Source organism: Physella acuta, unplaced genomic scaffold (assembly GCF_028476545.2).
Source record: "Physella acuta isolate Inbredline_101_S28 unplaced genomic scaffold, ASM2847654v3 ptg000604l, whole genome shotgun sequence".
NCBI lineage: Eukaryota > Metazoa > Mollusca > Gastropoda > Physidae > Physella > Physella acuta.
Window position 1 is genome coordinate 314,749 of NW_026732123.1, and position 16,504 is coordinate 331,252.

The following is a 16,504-nucleotide window of genomic DNA, read 5'->3' on the forward strand; positions in this document are numbered from 1 at the left end:
TTGCACACCCCCCTCATACTTTTTCTATATACCGAGAGGTCTATGGGGGGGGGTTATGACCCCCCCCTAACCCCCCCTGCCTACGCCACTATTCATGGGTTAGAAACGGATTGTTTTTTTTTTCATATTAAAGAACAGTAAAATTAAATTAAACTTTATAAATTCTCTCTTTTGTTTTTTAAACAAAATGTTCCATTTCAGACCAGACTGATGAAGTACAGTCAAGATTCTATACATTCAGCACATCCAGCAGATAGGTGGTTTTTGTTATACACAGACATAACATTGTATGCCACCAGCCACCAAATACAGTTCATCGGAAGAAAAAAAAATCTCACAACTTCCATATTTTGATTATTTTATTTGCAGAAGAGACAAAATATTAATTCAACTCGCTGTTTGGTGCCACACGTTTGAACAATTAGGTTTGCCGACACCTGAATTTGATATATCGTGTAATCGATTACTTGCCGACACTTGCATTGCCCGCCACTAGGAGGAAAAATCTGGAAATAAGAAGAAAAAGTATAAATTCATAATGTCTGAACTATGCGTAACCTATCACACAGCCAAAGCCCACACACTCACTCATCCCACACATTCCCTCATCCCACACACTCCCTCATCCCAGACACTATTTTCCCACACACTCCCTCATCCCAGATACTCCCTCATCCCACACACTCCCTCATCCCACACACTCTCTCATCCCACACACTCTCTCATCCCACACACTCCCTCATCCCAGACACCTCTCATCCCACACATTCCCTCATCCCACACACTCCCTCATCCCAGACACTATTTTCCCACACACTCCCTCATCCCAGATACTCCCTCATCCCACACACTCCCTCATCCCACACACTCCCTCATCCCACACACTCTCTCATCCCACACACTCTCTCATCCCACACACTCCCTCACCCCAGACACCTATCATCCCACACATTCCCTCATCCCACACACTCCCTCATCCCAGACACTATTTTCCCACACACTCCCTCATCCCAGATACTCCCTCATCCCACACACTCCCTCATCCCACACACTCTCTCATCCCACACACTCCCTCATCCCAGACACTCTCTCATCCCAGACACTCCCTCATCCCACACACTCTCTCATACCACACACTCCCTCATCTCAGACAATCTCTCATCCCACACACTACCTCATCCCACACACTACCTCATCCCACACACTACCTCATCCCACACACTCCCTCATCCCAGACACCCCCTAATCCCACACACTCCCTTATCCCACACACTCTCTCATCCCAGACACACTCTGATCCTACACACCCCATCATCCCACACACTCCCTCATCCCACACACTCTCTCATCCCACACACTCTCTCATCCCACACACTCCCTCATCCCACACACTCCCTCATCCCACACACTCATCCCAGACACTCCCTCATCCCACACACTCCCTCATCCCAGACACCTCTCATCCCAGACAATCTCTCATCCCACACCCTCTCTCATCCCAGACACTCCCTCATCCCACACACTCCCTCGTCCCACACACTCTCTCATCCTACACACTCCCTCATCCCACACACTCTCTCATCCCACACACTCCCTCATCCCACACACTCTCTCATCCCACACACTCCCTCATCCCACACACTCTCTCATCCTACACACTCCCTCATCCCACACACTCTCTCATCCTACACACTCTCTCATCCCACACACTCCCTCGTCCCACACACTCCCTCATCCCACACACTCATCCCAGACACTCCCTCATCCCACACACTCCCTCATCCCAGACACCTCTCATCCCAGACAATCTCTCATCCCACACACTCTCTCATCCCAGACACTCCCTCATCCCACACACTACCTCATCCCACACACTACCTCATCCCACACACTCCCTCATCCCAGACACCCCCTCATCCCACACACTCCCTTATCCCACACACTCTCTCATCCCAGACACACTCTGATCCTACACACCCCATCATCCCACACACTCCCTCATCCCACACACTCCCTCATCCCAGACACTCCCTCATCCCACACACTCCCTCATCCCACACACTCCCTCATCCCAGACAATCTCTCATCCCACACACTCTCTCATCCCAGATACTCCCTCATCCCACACACTCTCTCATCCTACACACTCCCTCATCCCACACACTCTCTCATCCCACACACTCCCTCATCCCACACACTCTCTCATCCTACACACTCCCTCATCCCACACACTCTCTCATCCTACACACTCCCTCATCCCACACACTCTCTCATCCTACACACTCCCTCATCCCACACACTTTCTCATCCCACACACTCCCTCATCCCACACACTCTCTCATCCCACACACTCTCTCATCCCAAACACTCTCTCATCCTACACACTCCCTCATCCCACACACTCTCTCATCCCACACACTCCCTCATCCCACACACTCTCTCATCCCACACACTCTCTCATCCCACACACTCTCTCATCCTACACACTCCCTCATCCCACACACTCTCTCATCCTACACACTCCCTCATCCCACACACTCTCTCATCCCACACACTCTCTCATCCCACACACTCCCTCGTCCCACACACTCCCTCATCCCGAAAGGTTTCGAGGCATTAAGACGTTCTTGAGTCAAACCTTTTCTAAATGGTACCTGACTCCAGTTGTGGAAAAGTAAATGTGGCTTGGTATAGCACTTATAGTGGACAGAGTGGTCTAGGGGTAGAGAGCTGGAGTGCTAACCCGGAAGTCGACTGCTAACCCGTAAGTCTCGAGTTCAAATCCGGGTTCAAGTCAGTAGACACTCCCTGAGTCCACCCAACTCTGATGTGTACTAAACTCACGTTAGGGAAAGTAAAGGCGGCTGGGCATAGTTCTGACCAAACTATTTCTTCATATGCCGAGGTCACAGAAACAAGTGAACTCTACTTCACTTGCCCATAGACCGTCAGGTTTGAAAGGGAAACTTTACTTTACTTTTACTTTTATAGCACTTATAACACTACCCTTCATCTGCTAAAGTCATAACAACAAGTAAACTACTTCATCTGCACTATCTGAGGGCTTTCAAGTAAGGGCACTATGCTTTCCCAACACCTAACCTAATGCCCAAAGATTGTCGTGTTTTAAAACATTTACGACTCAAATCTTATTCAAATGCACTATAGACCGTTAATTAAAAATGGTTCATTTATTTTAGTCCTCGAACGTACATCATGGTCTCAATGGTATTATCGCCAACTTTATACGAAACAAAATAACCTTTTATAATTAATGGGACTTTTATAAAAAAGAGGACGCCACTCGAAAAATTTGGGAACCTTTGATTTAATTCAATTAATTTTACTTCAAGATAAACGTGCCAGGTAATCAACGGAAGTGGGTGGTGTCGAATCTAACCTAGTACTCACCTTTCAAATTCGGCAGGACTGACCAAGTTGTTGCCATCAGTATCGGCGGTGACAAAATGTCTGTCGTAATCGATACCGTCCAGATGATGGTCGCTGTTGACGTCGAGTTCGTCAAACAGGCTGTGGAGGAGGTGGTTGAGCTCGGGGCTGTGGCCGTAGATGTCGGTGACGTAGACGCTGTACTCGTGTCTGGACACTTTACCGTCATGGTTGGTGTCAAAAGCCTGCGTACAGTGTACTATAAGCACCATAGCTACCTTATAGGGCTTGTAAGTCACGGTCTTTCTCACTTAAAACCTCGTTAGCCAGGGAGATATATACTTTCTTTAACTAAATTAATTGTTAACATGGTTCCCATTGATAAAAAGCATCCGACAAACTTAAATATTACGTGTCAACTTGTTATGCCGACCGACCGACCGACCGACCGACCGACCGACCGACCGACCGACCGACTGACCGAAAATATATATTTTCCACATCTGAATTAGTAGTATCACGTCCTAGCAGCTATCTCTTTACTTCATTTTTAATTTTATATTTGAAAAAGAAATGATTTCGTATCGAAGATTCAAAATGGTCGATGGTGCTATATTTTTGTCTTCATCATAAGCTAATAATCTAATGTATAGGCCGTTTCAGTTTTGTACATTTTAGGGTGACCTTATATTACGCCACTTTTCATCTACATTTTGATGCCATGCTATTCGTTAATGTTAGTTTCTTTTTATATTTAGGGTAAAGTGCCAACACCTCATATACTTGATAGCTTCTTTGGTTAAGTTCTCTATATTTTAGAATGAATGTAGTTTCTCTCTTATAATTGCCAAGTGGAGCTTAAGTTACCTATGAACACAAGGGGACAAAACTATTCATTGGAAAATGTGTGGTGATGATTGGTCTCTGGATACCCATCTTGTGATTGTAAAGGCTATGAACTTAAGGGGTAGGCTCCAGAGAAAAACTACTTCTTAATTGAAACTTTTTATTGATTTATTTGTGGATATCTAAGTTAGGGTACTTAAAGGAAAATATTTGAAAAGAGCAGGGACTCTTTTGAAAATATGTTTGTAATGGCGACGTCGGCCATCTTGAAAAAAAAACAGCATTTCTTGGAGTTCTAAAATTTCATAAACTAACATATATATCGGCTATATAATCATTGATTCCTCTTCTACTAACATTAATAGAGTCAGTTAACTAGTTTTTGTAAAAGAAAACACTCTAGAAATATTTTTTTTGAATTTTTGAAATTTGGTATGGTGAAATTTCCTTGAAATTGATGCTAAATTTAATGGTTTTTCATCATTAAAAAATCTTAATTAAAATTAAAAAAAAATATTTCTAGCGATTTTTTTGTTACAAAAGCTAGCCAGCTGACTCTATTAGTGTTAGTACAAGAAAGATCAATGATTATTTGGGCGGTTTATATGTTACTTTATGAAATTTTAGAACTCCACAAAAGGTAGTTTTTTTCCAAGATGGCTGCCTTTGCCATGGCCTCCGTTGCAACTATATTTTGAGAAGAGTCCCTGATACATGCAAATATTTTCCTTTAAGTACCCTAACTTGTACATACACAAATAAATGAAAAAGGCTTAGTTATTAAAAAGTGTTTTTTCCTGTTTTTTTTTCCGCAGCCTACCCCGATAAAGGGATGAAAACCACTTACAGTGAAATATGCGGTCAGCTCAGGTCTCTGGATGTTGCCGTCGTTGTTGGAGTCGATCTTGTTGAAAATGTCGGCAGCGGCGCCACTAAGATCTTGACCACAGGCCAGGACTGGGAGGCAGACCAAGATGACGTACCAGTAGGACATGGTCAGGTTTGAGGGAACTGAAACAGAAATAGAACACAGCAGTGTACACTGTAGGCAATGTCGTGATAATGCTTGTTATAAGCGTAGAAAAAAACTCTGTAGTTTACATTGCGTTCATATTTTTCCCGAACCATGTCGGGTATTTATTAAAACTGTGTGTACTCAAAGATGTCTAATGGACTGTAAGACCACCGAATTCAAAATTTTCAGGTTAGCAATCGTGTTATGTACCACATGACCAAGCTGCCCCTAAATATTTTAGATCCTGTCTTCAGCATTATGGTAGACCTATACACAAGCACACGTATGTTTAAAATACACTTTAACTAGCAAATATACAATTTAGGTTTTAGAAAATAACAATTTATTTTTAAAAATTAGTAAACAAAATTTAAAATTACTAGTTAGAAATATACAAAGTTCGAAAACTTCATAAAAGCTACACACCAGAAACAATATTGATCAAATAATAAAAACAAAATACAAAGCGTCAGTAGCGTCAGTATTTATTAGTAAAAAAGAGACACCTAAGTACACAAAAATCCCAATTTAGTGCGTACACGTCACAAGGTCGTGACTTTGGTCTCGTATGATAAGGAACTATCACACGAGTTTTACATTTGCTTTTATTTTCTTGATGTTAGATGGCATCAACTTTTCCGTCATTAACATTTTTTTTGTTTTTATGTTGCTAGATAGCATTGACGTTTTGTCATTTTATTTTTTTAACAATCTAAACATGTTACTTTTAAAATTCCGTGTGCACGCTTATCAAAAACACGGAAATGTACAGATTTAAAAATATGTAATTAAAACGTCTTTGTATGCAAGTGGTCGAGTGTTTTCAACAGTGCTGTGACTTGTGCAAAAACAGTTTTTTAATGTCCCGTTTATTGTAAACAATGTACACTCCCACTAAGAAGGTGGATGTAAGTAACTTGGTGATAATATCAAACCTGAATTTTCTACGATGCCAGACAGTAATAGTCCAATCTTTAGGTTCATAAGTCGAAGGGATATGTGTGTGTGTGTGGGGGGGGGGGGTGGGGTGGGGTGGTGGGAGAGTGGCTATATACAGATGAAAGATAATAATCGTTGACAGATAGCCCAAAGGTCTCGAGATCGAATCTCGGTTCGGATCCGTAACTGCAGGACATCTTTGAGTCCACTCAGCTCTGATGGGTACCTGACTCACTGAGTCCACCCAGCTCTGATGGGTACCTGACTCACTGAGTCCACTCAGCTCTGATGGGTACCTGACTCACTGAGTCCACCCAGCTATGATGGGTACCTGACTCACATTAGGGAAACAAAGGCTTCTTGGTATATTGCTGACCATACTATCCCTTCATAGCTCGATGTCATTGAAACCGATTAACTCCACTTTATCTTCCCCATGCGTCTTGGAAACGAACGGAAAGGATGATGAAGACCCTTATCTTTACAAAACGATCAACCTTTTTTTTTGGAAAAGTCACGAAATTTTAAATATTTCAAACAGTAACATTTAGATATAACGCGGTAAGGAGACTTAACTGTGTTTTACCATAGTGCGCGATAATGTCTAAACTCGCCCTTGTATAATCCCTAGCCCATTTTACTTGTAGTTGTATAAATGAGTTGGACTGTTTGGTTTTTATTGTCGCACGTGATGGTCAACATCATATGTTATGTGCATCTGCGGTCAATTAGTTTGGTCAACATCCCATGTTTTGTGTGTCTGTAGTCAATTAGTTTGGTCAACATTACATATTTTATGTCTTTGGTCAATTAGTTCGGTCAACATCCCATGTTTTGTGTGTCAGTGGTCAATTCGATCAACATCAAATGTTTTGTGTGTCTTTGGTCAATTAGTTTAATCCATTACAAGAGTTAACACAATAGCTGCACATAGTTTCCAATGCGAAACTTTCCGAATAACAGTGGGAACAATTACATTTCAATACCATTTTGCTCCTTCATAGTTATAAAAACAAGTTTACTATCAGTGCGGCTTATACTTAATTTGGTTTAAATTCAATTAAACTTTCTTCTACTACAGCAGTACACAATAAACGAAACAGTCATTTTAAGTCGTGTGTTTCTTTATTAACACAAGATATCCCAGGTATCAAAAGGTAACTGTACACATGTATCAGCCTGACGTGGTCTTTACTTGCCCACACCTGCGTTGGACGCTAAAAGGAGGAAAAACCTGAGAAAAAGAGAATCACAAGTATCATTTCAAGTTTTGAGTCAAGGAATGTTTGAAGGCTAGTGGTATCGACAACACTTCATTATTGGAGTGTACGTCAAACTTTAACCCCCTCCCATCCCCCACTACAAATACAGGTAGTTTTTTTTTTTAATAATGCATTTAAAAATGTTTGTTTTCTAAATAAAACAGTATAAACAACAAAATTACTGTAATCTAGATAGTGGTTGGTGGAAATATGCACATTGATACAATGATAGATATATTACGAATCACAAAAAAACCCTGATAAAAATCTAAATTTTTTTAATCCATTTTTTTGCGTGCTTCACGTTCTGTACTCATCGTCCTCTTTCTTTCTAAGTACTCACCATCCATACTCACTCTGTTCTACGGAAATTCCACTTTTCTCTACTCAACTTCGTTATACCATCCTCCAACCCCACCGCTACATACACACACACACACACACGCACACACACCACACCTCCCACCTCTACCGCCAACTGACCCCTGTACTCACCTTTCAAATTCGGCAGGACTGACCAAGTTGTTGCCATCAGTATCGGCGGCGACAAAGTTTCTGTCGTAGTCGATACCGTCCAGATGATGGTCGCTGTTGACGTCGAGTTCGTCAAACAGGCTGTGGAGGATGTGGTTGAGCTCGGGGCTGTGGCCGTAGATGTCGGTGACGTAGACGCTGTACTCGTGTCTGGACACTTGACCGTCATGGTTGGTGTCAAAAGCCTGCGAGGATTTTAGTTTTTAAATATTTAAATTTTCTGCTCAATAATTCGGTAAATTTATATTTCAGTGTTAATTTATGAGAAGCTTGTATGTTTGTACGTGACGGTATCGAACTCATGAACCCAACCGTTGCATTAACCCGAGGAAAGACCTTAACCCAAATCATGACACTATCCCTGTCCATTACCGTACTTGCGATCCTAATGCTAACCCTGGAAATAAAATATAGACAAAGCATAAAAACTTCTACCTGAAATATAACCGAAAGACGAGCTAATTTAAGCGCATCGTTTCTCGTTAAACTCAACTAAAAACTAGCGATCTATCGCAAGCTAATTCTTGCATGCGCCGTCATTTATTGCACCACCGAAAGGAATATGCTTTAAAATATTTATCTTTGCAATGGTAGACTCGGGTATTGTCTGGTAAAATATCCTGAATACAATTTCTCAATCTTAGGAGGAAAATCTGGGACATCAATCATATGTGTTTTTAATCAAAACGAATTTACAATGTATTAACACTAAAAGATTGTGGCGGAGAGGTAGTGGGGGGGGGGGAGGATCAGTTTTAAAAAAAAAGTAATACATTATATATACCAAGGCATTAAATCACTGAACAAAAAACCCAACGTAGTTATATTAAAAGTAACAAAACAATAAAGTTAAACTCGTATGGCAGAAGTAAGAAACTAGATTGGACTCTATGACTGTAAAAAAACAACAACAGAAGACTTAGACTGTTGTGACTCAAAGTAAAAACCCAACAAGCATGTATCTGATGGTAAAACAACTTACAGTAAAGTATGCGGCCATCTCAGATCTCTGCACGTTACCGTCCTTGTTCGAGTCCATGTTGGAGAAGATGTTGGCGATGGCTGCGCTCATGTCTTGACCCAAGGTCAAGGCCGGGAGGCAGACGAGTAGGATATACAGGTAGGACATTGTGAAGGTTTCTGTCGAGAGAAAATTAAAACATTTTTAAGTAGAGAAAAACAACAATACAAATATGTTAGGAATTTGCGGTTACGTTTCTTTTTGTAAAAACTCACGCATTGTCTTATGGTTTAAAATGATTAAAAATTCTTAGTAAAAGTACACAATAAACAGTATTAAAAATTCGCTTTTTTACTGACATTGTCCAAAAAAAACGAAGTTAGAATAAACAGTTTGGTGAAATATATACATATTTTTTTCTGCTTCAAGGTGTATTTCGTTTGCTTGAAAAAAAAAAAAAAACAATACTTTTGAAAAAAAAGTTAAACTGTAAATTTGATTTTTTAGCTAAATAAGCTATGTATTATTTTAAAAAAATATCAATTTAAAAAAAGTTATTGTTTTAAGCATAAATTCACCATCATTTCGATGTCTTTATATAAATCATTGCCAAATGCAATTGAATTATTCAAACAGACATGATCAGACATATTTTATTTTATCGGAATTTAAACATCATGAAATCAAACTGAAGTATTTAAAAAAAATAATTGATCAGACTTATTTTAATGTGTTCTATTGTTAATTAAAGATTTCAACTTTCAACAGACCAACAATCAGCAAGTTGATGTGACCGGAGGAGTAACGGGCCCTGGTAAAACGTGAGCATTATATGGACAGCTGGACTTCAAGTGCAGACAACTTTTGGTGCGTGGGAACACGACATTCGTTGTTGACCCTGAGCCTCCACGATTAGAAACTATAACGATTCATTTTCAGAATTCGCTTATTTAAATGCTCTAAAAAATTAACATTTTCTAAAAAAATGTAACATACTTATCAATCACTATGAACCTTGTATTTGTGTACATGTTGGTTTATGAGTCGTATGTGGCGAATTTAGTTGGGGCAGGTTTTTTGTGTATTCTAAATTCACTATACTTCGGGGTCATCCATAAATGACGTCACGCTTTTTTTGACGATTTTTACCTCCCCCCTCCCCTCCCTCACACGTCGTCACAAAAAGCCAGACCCCCCCCCCCCCCCTAAAATGACGTCACACCTCAACCTACAACCCCCCTCAAAATTGCAGTTGAATTTTTTTAAACATCGATATTTTTCCAAAATCTTGTCTAAACTATTACAATTTATTAAAACAGTTTTCTAAAACGCGAAATAACGTCTAAAATTCGTTTTCTAACATTGCTGTTTTATAATGCAAAAATGTGACGTCGCAACATCTGACCCCCCCCCTCCCCCTCATCACACATCGTCACAAAATTACGGACCCCCCCTCCCCCCTACGAGTGTGACGTCATTTATGGATGACCCCTTCTATGATCGCATATAGATCCGGGTGATGATGTTTAAATAACGGGTATCACTATCCTAACACTGGCCCTAGACAATTAAGATTTTAGATCTACTTGGCTTTTTTTATAAGGGATGAGTCCACGTATAAATGGTGTAGTTTCTTCCAGACTTTTTTCTCCGGGGGGAGGTGGGGGGGGGGGGGGGGGAGGCTATTGAAAATTTCCGGGAGGGGTGCGGAGTAAAATATCCTGGACGGACTGACACTGTTAAAATTAAAAGTATTTTCTATATAAATTCCAATTCGTTGGAGTGTGGGGGGGGGGGGGGGGGAAGGGGGGGGGGGAGGCGGTTGACTTTCTGAGCCCCCCCCTCCCACTCCGAAGAGATGCCTGGAAGAAACACTGGTTAAATGTATACATGTTCTATCAATTAAACGCACTTGGGGGACAAGGTAATATAGGACTGGGCCATCCACACAGGTTTGTACGCTCCCCGCTGGGTTGGACCATTATGGTTGGATTATTATGGTTTTACCATTATGGTTGGAGCATCCTAAGGGTTTGACCATTATGGTTGGGTTATTATGGTTGGTCATCACCACAAGGTTTGACCATCCCCAAAGGGTTGGACCATTATTGTTTGATTATTATGGTTTGACCATTATAGTTGGAGCACCCCAAGGGTTGGACCATTACGGTTCGACCATACCCACTGGTTTGTACCATTATGCTTGGACTATCCCCACAGGGTTGTTCTATTATGTTTGGATCATTAAGGTAGGTCATCACCACAAAGTTGGACCATTATAGTTTGATTATTATGGTTGGTCATCCCCACAAGGTTTGACACACACACGAACGCACACACGCACGCACACACACAGCGGCGTCATCAGGTTGTGTGTCACCAGATGGTGAGACTCAGGGTGCCATCTGTCAAATTAACATTTTATTTTTGGTGTCATCTGTCAAATTAACATTTTATTTTTGGTGTCAGCCTGTCAAATTAACATTTTTTTTGGTGTCAGCCTGTCAAATTAACATTTTATTTTTGGTGTAATCTGTCAATTGAACATTTTATTTTTGGTGTCAGCCTGTCAAATTAACATTTTATTTTTGGTGTCAGCCTGTCAAATTAACATTTTATTTTTGGTATCATCTGTCAATTGAACATTTTATTTTTGGTGTCAGCCTGTCAAATTAACATTTTATTTTTGGTGTCAGCCTGTCAAATTAACATTTTATTTTTGGTATCATCTGTCAATTGAACATTTTATTTTTGGTGTCAGCCTGTCAAATTAACATTTTATTTTTGGTGTCAGCCTGTCAAATTAACATTTTATTTTTGGTGTCAGCCTGTCAAATTAACATTTTATTTTTGGTGTCAGCCTGTCAAATTAACATTTTATTTTTGGTGTCAGCCTGTCAAATTAACATTTTATTTTTGGTGTCATCTGTCAAATTAACATTTTATTTTTGGTGTCAGCCTGTCAAATTAACATTTTATTTTTGGTGTCAGCCTGTCAAATTAACATTTTATTTTTGGTGTCAGCCTGTCAAATTAACATTTTATTTTTGGTGTCAGCCTGTCAAATTAACATTTTAATTTTGGTGTCAGCCCTGAATAGATAAAAGCTGTTGTTCCCCCTTAAAATCAATTTATTTCTTTCATTTTGCTGTAACTCTTTTATTCTTGTCAACCGGTGCGGATCTCTAGCCCTCTGCTAAGGACTTTCACTGCACACATCTAACATAGTCTACACATCTCTTACACAGGTGCTACATTTACGATAGGCACCGGTTCCCTCCCCCATTTCACCCCACCTCTCACATTCACACACATACACCACATTTAAACGGAAGCTGTATCCCAACTTAGAGCTCACCATCATACGTCACACTGAGCGACCATGACGTAGGTTTGGGCCTTAAGTTCCAAAATACAAGACTGCAGAACCCAAGTTCAACTACGGGAGAAAACACTCGGTTCCATACCGAAAGGGTTTATAGATAATCAGTTATAACAATTGTCGTACTTTCTAAGATTTTATTCTTTCTTTTAGGAAGAATTTAGTCCGTATATCTGTTTTCCTTTTATAATCGTTCATTTTAAAATTATGCAACCAAATACATTATGTTTCAGTGTCGCTTTTTTTCTACAAAAAAAACAACTTTTAATAGGCGTGATAATTTTATTTGTATTTTATTTCATCCATGAAATATATATATAAGAAAACACATATCAGTGTGACGCTGTTTAATATTAAGAGCATTAGGTAACACAAAGAATTGTACCACTGTTAAAGAATAACGCAGTTCACTTGCGTCGTGTCCAGCACTCGCCCTACACCTGCTGACGTCATAGTTTAACCAGCTATTACACCTGAGGTGATTGCAACGAAAAACCTGGGAGAAAAAAGATAATCAAAGACTTTAAAGTATGAAAAAACTACAGAATATTGAACAAGATAGGGAGGAAAACGTACGGTCGGTCGGTACAATAGTAATCCACAAACTATATATAAAGCCAGTTCTCTTGCTTCCCTGTGTCTTTTAAATTTCTATTAGAAAACTCAAAAAATGACGTCTACATGTATATTTTTATGTAAGACATTGTTCATGTTATGTACAGAAATTCAGCGTTTACCCAGATACACGGTAGAAAGACATTATGGTGTGTGTGTGTGTGGGGGGGGGGTGTAGATCACTAATCTAAATATGCTGGGTTTGGTTTACATGGGTTCTTAAGGCTCTCACTGAGTACACCTAGTTAGCTGAAAGCGTACGTGTCTAGTTGACTACACTGTCACTTTATACGCCGAGGTCACATATATTAAAGTTCGTCTTAGTGTGTCTGACAAAAACCACAACTTACCAACCTGGTGTACACAAACACCATACACCTACCTGTGTACACAGACCTACAAAAAACCACACACTTACTTGGTGTACACAGACCTACAAACGACACACACACACCCATATTTTACACAAACACCACTCATCTACCTGGTGTACACAGTTGTACTAACACCACACCTTACCTACCTTGTGCACACTGACAAACACCACAAACCCACTTAGTGTACACTGACAGACACCACACACCCACTTAGAGTACACTAACAATGACCACCCCCTACATACCTAGTGTACACAGACCAACAATCACCCCACCCCTACATACCTAGTGTACACAGACCAACAAACACCCCACCTTACATACCTAGTGTACACAGACCAACAAACACCCCACCTTACATACCTAGTGTACACAGACCAACAATCACCCCACCCTACATACCTAGTGTACACAGACCAACAATCATCACCCCCTACATACCTAGTGTACACAGACCAACAATCCCCACCCTACATACCTAGTGTACACAGACCAACAATCACCCCACCCTACATACCTAGTGTACACAGACCAACAATCACCCCACCCTACATACCTAGTGTACACAGACCAACAATCACCCCACCCTACATACCTAGTGTACACAGACCAACAATCATCACCCCCTTACATACCTAGTGTACACAGACCAACAAACACCACCCCTTACATACCTAGTGTACACAGACCAACAAACACTACACCTTACATACCTAGTGTACACAGACCAACAATCACCCCACCCTACATACCTTGTGTACACAGACCAACAAACACCACCCCCCAACATACCTAGTGTACACAGACCAACAAACACCACCCCTACATACCTAGTGTACACAGACCAACAATCACCCCCACCCTACATACCTAGTGTACACAGACCAACAATCACCACCCCTACATACCTTGTGTACACAGACCAACAAACACCCCACCCTACATACATTGTGTACACTACAAACACCACCCTACATACCTTGTGTACACAGACCAACAAACACCACACCCCTACATACCTAGTGTACTCAGCAAGGCTGACCAAATGGTTGCCGTCCGTATCCTCGCTGGCAAAGTTCTTGTCGTGGTCCGTGTCGTCCAGGTGGTGGTCGCTGTTGACGTCCAGGACGTCAAACACGCCGTGGAGCAGGTGGTTCAGCTGGGGGTCATGGCCGTACGTGTCCGTCACCCGGACGCTGTACTCGTGTCTGGACACCAGGCCGTCATGGTTGGTGTCGAAACCCTGACATTTGGAAGTTTAAATCACGTGACAATAGCTGGACACCAGGCCGTCATGGTTGGTGTCGAAACCCTGACATTTGGAAGTTAAATCACGTGATAATATCTGGACACATGACATTCATGGTTGGTGTCAAAACCCTGACATTTGAAAGCTTTAATAAATCACTCAATAATATCTAGACACCAGACCGTCATGGTTGGTGGCAAAACCCTGAAATTCGGAAGTTTAAATCACGTGATAATATCTGGACACTAGGCCATCATAGTTGGTGTCAAAACCCTGACATTTGGAAGTTAAGTCACGTGATAATATCTGGACACATGACATTCATGGTTGGTGTCAAAACCCTGACATTTGGAAGTTAAGTCACGTGATAATATCTGGACAACAGACTGTCATGTTTGATAATTTAGATTACGCGATTAAAAAAAAAACTCACAGCGAAATAGACGGATAGCTCTGGCCTTTCGATGTTGCCGTCGTTGTTGGCGTCTATCTTGGCGAAGAGACTGGCAGCAACAGCTTGCATGTCAAACTGACCACTGGTCAGTATTGGGAGGCAGGCGAGGATGACGTATAAGTAGGACATTTTATCTGTAGTTTACAGAAACAAAACATTCGAAAATAATGTTTATCTTAAAATTGAGACTTTTTAACAAATAGAGAATGATAAAATATTTTTTTTACATATTACGAATTTATTCTCTTAATAACGTAAAGTCAATATAGTATAATATAGACTTGCATAAAATAATACAAAAACCTTGCTTATTTTAAAATAACCCTTTTCCCGTAAAGCTAATAGAATGAAACATGTACGTTAAATTTTAGTTTTAAACTAAGATACTTTTTATATTTTTTCTTTTAAATTTAGTTTTATAATAACGTCTGTAATTACGAAATCTATTTCTAAATATTCATAGTTTAAATACCAACTTCTCTGGGTTGTTGTATTACAACTAAAATAACTCAGCAATAATCAAGTATTGTATAATTAAAGATTCTTATCGATACTAAAACACTATTAAAGACAAAATTACAAGGTAAAAACGTACCAGGTTACTACAAGATGTGAAGAGAGTTAAAAACGACAAAACATTTATTTTTGGCCACGATAAGTAAATCTGGCATCCGATGTAGTTACAGATTGCAACCTCTACGTGTGTGAAATACACCACGTGCCACGTCTTACAACAAAACAGATACTTATCTGGTCTGTAGGTTTATAGATTTAAAATCGGAACTTTGCAATGTGCTCACAATTTTAGTTCATCACCAGGTCAACCAAAGCAAGAGATTTTAACTCAATTACATATATTTTAGGAAAAAACAATACTATTTTGTTCTTTGTAGTAAAATATATGTCTGATAAAATAAACATCAATATATGGGAGAAAGTATATTTTTATGTGACAAGAAAAAGGGAAAGGCTGAGGGCACTCAAAGGTATTCAATCATGAATTTTTAAAATTCATATTTTCGAGCGAAAAAAAAATTGAATCCTTTAAAACAAAAAGATCCAAAAGACAAACCCCACTTAAAAGGTAGGCTACTGGCGCTACACGAAGGCAACATAAATCATTAAAAAAACCTCCAAGATAACAAATCAAACGAAAACAAAACAAAAACAAACAACAAAAAAATATTTTTCCGTGGTGAGATTATTCACAATAAAAGGTTGAAAACATTTAGAGGTAAATGTTTTCGATATTTTAAATTTTGAAACTAAGTAATAGATTTAAATATGGCAACATTTTTTTCCCCACTTACATATTGGAGTGTGTGTTTGAGATTTAAAAAAAATGTACAACTAACAGTGCAATGAAACTAAAAAAAATAAATAATTTAAAAAAATCACCGAATTAGATTTTGAAATGTTTGCTATGTCCCACGTTATCTCAAATCACGTTTTATTGGCCAATGTTTGTGTCGATTCTTTT

The 16,504-nt window shown here is 39.9% G+C and overlaps 3 protein-coding genes across 4 annotated transcripts; all 3 read right to left on the reverse strand.

The window, feature by feature from the left end:
- Positions 1 to 340: 340 nt before the first annotated feature.
- Positions 341 to 5,682, reverse strand: LOC131947672 (uncharacterized). Its single transcript, XM_059308930.1, has 4 exons — positions 5,632 to 5,682; positions 5,084 to 5,247; positions 3,412 to 3,635; positions 341 to 506 (listed from the first exon to the last, which is right to left on the reverse strand). Exons 2-4 carry the CDS (start codon positions 5,228 to 5,230, stop codon positions 464 to 466), a joined length of 414 nt encoding a protein of 137 aa, XP_059164913.1. The 5' UTR covers positions 5,231 to 5,247; positions 5,632 to 5,682; the 3' UTR covers positions 341 to 463.
- A 1,602-nt stretch (positions 5,683 to 7,284) lies between these two features.
- LOC131947697 (uncharacterized) lies at positions 7,285 to 9,824 on the reverse strand. The gene is made up of 4 exons (XM_059308975.1): positions 9,718 to 9,824; positions 8,969 to 9,126; positions 7,948 to 8,171; positions 7,285 to 7,424 (listed from the first exon to the last, which is right to left on the reverse strand). Exons 2-4 carry the CDS (start codon positions 9,113 to 9,115, stop codon positions 7,382 to 7,384), a joined length of 414 nt encoding a protein of 137 aa, XP_059164958.1. The 5' UTR covers positions 9,116 to 9,126; positions 9,718 to 9,824; the 3' UTR covers positions 7,285 to 7,381.
- Positions 9,825 to 12,661: 2,837 nt separating this feature from the next.
- On the reverse strand, positions 12,662 to 15,746 carry LOC131947691 (uncharacterized). Of its 2 annotated transcripts, none has more exons than XM_059308968.1 (4): positions 15,620 to 15,746; positions 15,004 to 15,158; positions 14,341 to 14,564; positions 12,662 to 12,825 (listed from the first exon to the last, which is right to left on the reverse strand). In XM_059308968.1, the coding sequence occupies exons 2-4, from the start codon at positions 15,151 to 15,153 to the stop codon at positions 12,786 to 12,788; spliced, it is 414 nt and encodes a 137-aa protein (XP_059164951.1). In that variant the 5' UTR covers positions 15,154 to 15,158; positions 15,620 to 15,746; the 3' UTR covers positions 12,662 to 12,785. The 2 variants fall into 2 exon arrangements, with proteins under 2 accessions (XP_059164951.1, XP_059164952.1); XM_059308969.1 differs by lacking the exon at positions 15,620 to 15,746 and adding an exon at positions 15,501 to 15,591.
- Positions 15,747 to 16,504: the final 758 nt, after the last annotated feature.

What these genes read in the sequence shown, in the direction of transcription:
- LOC131947672 (XM_059308930.1), bottom strand. Translation starts at nt 5,230, where the DNA reads ATGTCCTACTGGTACGTCATCTTGGTCTGCCTCCCAGTCCTGGCCTGT. An exon ending in AGCTGACCGCATATTTCACT is followed by an intron (nt 3,636 to 5,083) that starts GTAAGTGGTTTT and finishes CACTGTACGCAG; the next exon opens with GCTTTTGACACCAACCATGA. An exon ending in AGTCCTGCCGAATTTGAAAG is followed by an intron (nt 507 to 3,411) that starts GTGAGTACTAGG and finishes TCTTATTTCCAG; the next exon opens with ATTTTTCCTCCTAGTGGCGG.
- LOC131947697 (XM_059308975.1), bottom strand. Translation starts at nt 9,115, where the DNA reads ATGTCCTACCTGTATATCCTACTCGTCTGCCTCCCGGCCTTGACCTTG. An exon ending in AGATGGCCGCATACTTTACT is followed by an intron (nt 8,172 to 8,968) that starts GTAAGTTGTTTT and finishes AAATCCTCGCAG; the next exon opens with GCTTTTGACACCAACCATGA. An exon ending in AGTCCTGCCGAATTTGAAAG is followed by an intron (nt 7,425 to 7,947) that starts GTGAGTACAGGG and finishes TCTTTTTCTCAG; the next exon opens with GTTTTTCCTCCTTTTAGCGT.
- LOC131947691 (XM_059308968.1), bottom strand. Translation starts at nt 15,153, where the DNA reads ATGTCCTACTTATACGTCATCCTCGCCTGCCTCCCAATACTGACCAGT. An exon ending in AGCTATCCGTCTATTTCGCT is followed by an intron (nt 14,565 to 15,003) that starts GTGAGTTTTTTT and finishes TCCAAATGTCAG; the next exon opens with GGTTTCGACACCAACCATGA. An exon ending in AGCCTTGCTGAGTACACTAG is followed by an intron (nt 12,826 to 14,340) that starts GTATGTAGGGGT and finishes TTTTTCTCCCAG; the next exon opens with GTTTTTCGTTGCAATCACCT.